This window comes from Micromesistius poutassou, assembly GCF_964030765.1.
Source record: "Micromesistius poutassou genome assembly, chromosome: 23".
In the NCBI taxonomy this organism is placed as follows: domain Eukaryota; kingdom Metazoa; phylum Chordata; class Actinopteri; order Gadiformes; family Gadidae; genus Micromesistius; species Micromesistius poutassou.
In genome coordinates this window covers 1424779-1428837 of record NC_140293.1, presented here as the reverse complement: position 1 = coordinate 1428837, position 4059 = coordinate 1424779, and the positions used below count along the sequence as shown (strand labels likewise).

Sequence of the window (4059 nt, the reverse complement as noted above, 5' to 3'; positions counted from 1 at the left end):
CTCCAGAAACAGTGGGACCAGCGCTAGAGAGACACCACCGGTGCCAGAGAGACACCACCGGCACTAGAGAGAGACACCACCGGCACTAGAGAGAGACCACCAGCGCTAGAGAGACACCACCAGCGCTAGAGAGACACCACCAGTGCTAGAGAGACACCACCGGCACTAGAGAGACACCACCAGCGCTAGAGAGACACCACCGGCACTAGAGAGAGACACCACCAGCGCTAGAGAGACACCACCAGCGCTAGAGAGACACCACCAGCGCTAGAGAGACACCACCAGTGCTAGAGAGACACCACCGGCGCCGCCGAAAGCTACCGCCACTACAGCCACCGCCACCAGCGCTAACCCCAAAGCTACCGGCGCTACAGCCACCACCTCCACCAGCTCCACCAGCACCGGCAGCACCCTGCACCCAAACAACCATCTCCTCCCCCTGGAACCCTCACTCTCCACTGGAACCCTTCGCGGCCCCCCCCCCCCCCCCCGCGAGGTCATCAGCGCGGCGGCCATGCCGGCCAGGCTGTGCGTGCCGGGCGCCTGCTGCCTGCTGCCCCAGGTGTTCCGCTGCGGGGGAGGAGGGGGCAGCCTGGAGGGGGACGGCGGAGGGCTGAGCCTCAACGACCACCTGGAGAACACCTCCTCGAGCTCCGGCAAGAGCGGAGAGAGGGAGGTGGGTGTGTTTCTGCGTTGGTTTAGGGGGTGGTGTGTGTGTGTGTGTGCAGGAATGTATCAAGGTTGTTTCATGTGTATGCGTCCTCGACGTCCTCGTCACTGTGTGTGTGTGTGTGTGTAGGTGTGGGTGTGTGTGTGTGTGCGCAGGGAAGCTGTGGTGGGGTGCGAGTCTCTGTGTGTGTGTAGGATTTATGATCACATGCGTTTTGGAGTGTCACTCTGTGTGCGGGGCGTTAGGCGTTGTGTAGGCATGTGTGGGGATGTTTGAAGAAGCTTTGAAGGTTCTTCCTTCATCCCGGTCTGACTGACTCGGCGGGGGAGGTGTCACTATGTGCCTGTCTGAGTAAGAGGGGGAGGGGGGGGGGGGGGGGGGGAAGGGGGGAGGACACCGGAGGGGAGGTGAGGAGAGGAGGAGATGATGAGAGGAGATGGAATGACGGACACTGGAGTGGAGGTGAGGAGATGAGGAAAAAAGGCGGAGATGGGTTGAGGAGACCAGATGTGGGGGGGGAGATGAGGAGAAGAGTGGGGAGGAAAGAGGAGGAGGAGGTGGTAGGAGAGGAGGTGAGGCGAGGAGGAGAGGTAGGGATTAGGAGAGAGAGCAGAGTGATGATGAAACTGACGCCTCCTTTTTGCTTGCTTGTATGCAAATGACAGAAATGTCTACTTATCCATCGACCAATGAGCTTTGTGGGAGAAAACCAGCCCTTTGGCGCTGATGCAAAAACCTGATGGGGAACTTTATATACTTCAGGGCAGAGTTCACTGTCGCACACAACCTTGAACTCTCATCCTGGGTTTACTGTCCTGGGTTTACTACACACACACACACACACATATATATATATTCATATATCACACACACACGCACACGCACTCATGGACTGACAAACATTCTGATACACATATCTTTCATGACACACACACACACACATCTGTTATTACCGATATGTAAACCATTGCTGGAGTGAGCGTAGATATAGAAAGGACAGACAGACCGACCAGAGCATGTGATAGAGACAAAAGTGGAACCACTGAGCCTGTCTATCATCTAGCTGCCACTGTATTTCAAATGTGACTGGATACCATCCAGTAGCTAAGGGAAATGACTAGCCGTACTTTCCACGCCTTTACCAGTAACAAGATCACAGCCGTAACAAGATTCTCTACCGATTAACAGAGTGTAGGATTTTATCACTCTCTCGTGAAAGTTATGACAGATGGCTCACATCCTACATATGGGTAACAGGCTATTGATAGATAACATGCTACGGCTAGCTAACCCCGCTATAGATGACTTACATGCTGTAGTTAACATGCTACAGATGGCTCACACGCTACAGCTAGCTAACATGCTACGGATGACTTACATGCTGCAGTTAACATGCTACAGATGACTAACAGGCTGTAGGTAACATGCTATGCATAGCCTACATGCTAAAGAGCTGTGAACCAGTGGTTCACAGTCCATGAACTCAAGACCTTGTTGTCCTTGTATTGACTTTCATCATCTTCTGTACCTTGTTGCTATGACTTGTAACAATTGACCGAAGAGTCTGAATGCTCAAAGGTTGTAGACGCGTGGCAGGGTCTGCGTGATAACATGTGTGCTATAGGACATGGACCTCTGAGTAGGGAGTAGCTTGCGGCGGCAACTGCTGCACAGACTAGCTACCGATGGCTGTGTCGGGTCTGCTCATTGCAGCTTAATGAAATCAACCACAGCTGCTTTGCTGCAACAAGACGTTTCAAGTGTTTCACCCGAACAAGATCCTTTCCAGGCCAGTGCTACGCTAACACTTAGCACTGGCCTGGAAAGGATCTAGCTAGCTAGCCCGTTTGGAAATGATTGACGTTTATTCATCTGAAGCCCGGGGCTATGTTGGCTAGCGTCGCGAACATCTTTGGCTAAGGCGTTGCTCAGTGTTCACATGTTGGGCGCTTTGAAGAGAACGGAGAGCAGGCCTGAATATACAAATGATTTGCTGTTGCTATAGTTATTGGCCTTTTGTTCAAAGTGAACACATATTAAGATCTCACTCTCTTTGCCTGAGGTTTGCCTGTGTGGCAGTGACTGACCGGTGTTGATCTGAAAGATGAAATGGTTCAAGAGCCCCGCTGTGCTCACCAGGTGTGACGGTGATTAGTTACAATAGTCCGTCATACGCTGATCTATCTGGGTGTCACAAGTGGATATATTTTGAGATGGCATCTGATGGCCAATCAGCATCACACTTGGTGGTCAGATATGCAGCCCTTAATCAACAATGGATGTGTGCGCTAATATTAAGCGAGAGCGACTATCGGCGTCCCTTCTTCTCGTCGACTGCCGGCGCACCTGCACAGGAAGTAGGTTCGGTAGAGCGGGAATTTTGGAATGGACACAAAGCGGTGCTCCCGTCAATCCGTGAGGCCATTTCAGCCGTATCTGGTCGCTGATCGCGTGGCCACCTTGCTGGAGTCACAGAGGCAGAGTCGGCGGCAACGCCTGATATCCGTTCGTATGGAAACGGATATTCACATAGGCACGAGCACTGTGGGTGCACACACGCACGCACACACGCACACATGAGCACTCGGATATGAATCTGTGGCCCAGGGAGACCGAAAGGGTCCTGCTGTGCAGACAGGGAGGAATGTTGCTAGGTGATACTATATGCGTAGGTTCTGCACCATCGGTGACATTTGATAAATGTATGGTGTGTGTGTGTGCGTGTGTGTTTGCATGTGTGTGTGTGTGTGTAGGTATTCAAATGTTTATATGCATGTACTGGTATATAAAAGTAAGCAAAAGTGTGTATGTGTTTGTTTGCCTGCATATGTATTTGTGTGTAACCAAATGAGCAGGCAGGTGGGCATATTGCGTGTGTGTGTGCGTGTGTGTGTGTGTGTGTGTGCGTGTGCGTGTGTGCGCGTGCGTGTGCGTGCGCGTGCGTGTGTCTTATATCAACCAGGGACCCTTGGCCGTCCCCTGACGAGGGAAATTATAATTTTCCTATATTTAACTAATTACCCAGAGTGCATTCCTGTCCTCTCGAGGAAGACAGTCAGATAAATTGGGAGCATGTACTCTAGCCGGCACCACGGGCCTCGGTGCTGACCTACACACCAGTATTTATAGCAGTTATTTAGAGCAGAGCCCTCCCGTTGGTCAAAGACAGAATCGGGTGTTTACGGAGATTGGTTCAACAGACAAACATCAGGCACAGAAACCCACTTTTTTTTTGTTGTACTATATTCAATAGTTGATTGTAGTACTTAAAAAAAAAAATCTTTGTCAGTTGATAGAACTTGTCATTCTATACGTCAGTCGAAGCAAGTCTTCTGATTGGTCGTGGCGGAAATTGCACGATCTCTTGGGGGTGTGAAGATACGATCTGG

General features: G+C 51.3%; 1 protein-coding gene across 1 annotated transcript in view; it reads left to right on the top strand.

The window, feature by feature from the left end:
• Positions 1-488: 488 nt before the first annotated feature.
• LOC311368476 (diacylglycerol kinase delta) overlaps positions 489-4059 on the top strand; it is a 27690-nt gene continuing 24119 nt past the window's right edge. Inside the window, exon 1 of the mRNA XM_084487281.1 lies at positions 489-676. Coding sequence (XP_084343407.1) covers positions 515-676 — 162 coding nt within the window. The 5' untranslated portion in view covers positions 489-514. The remainder of the gene's footprint in view (positions 677-4059) is intronic.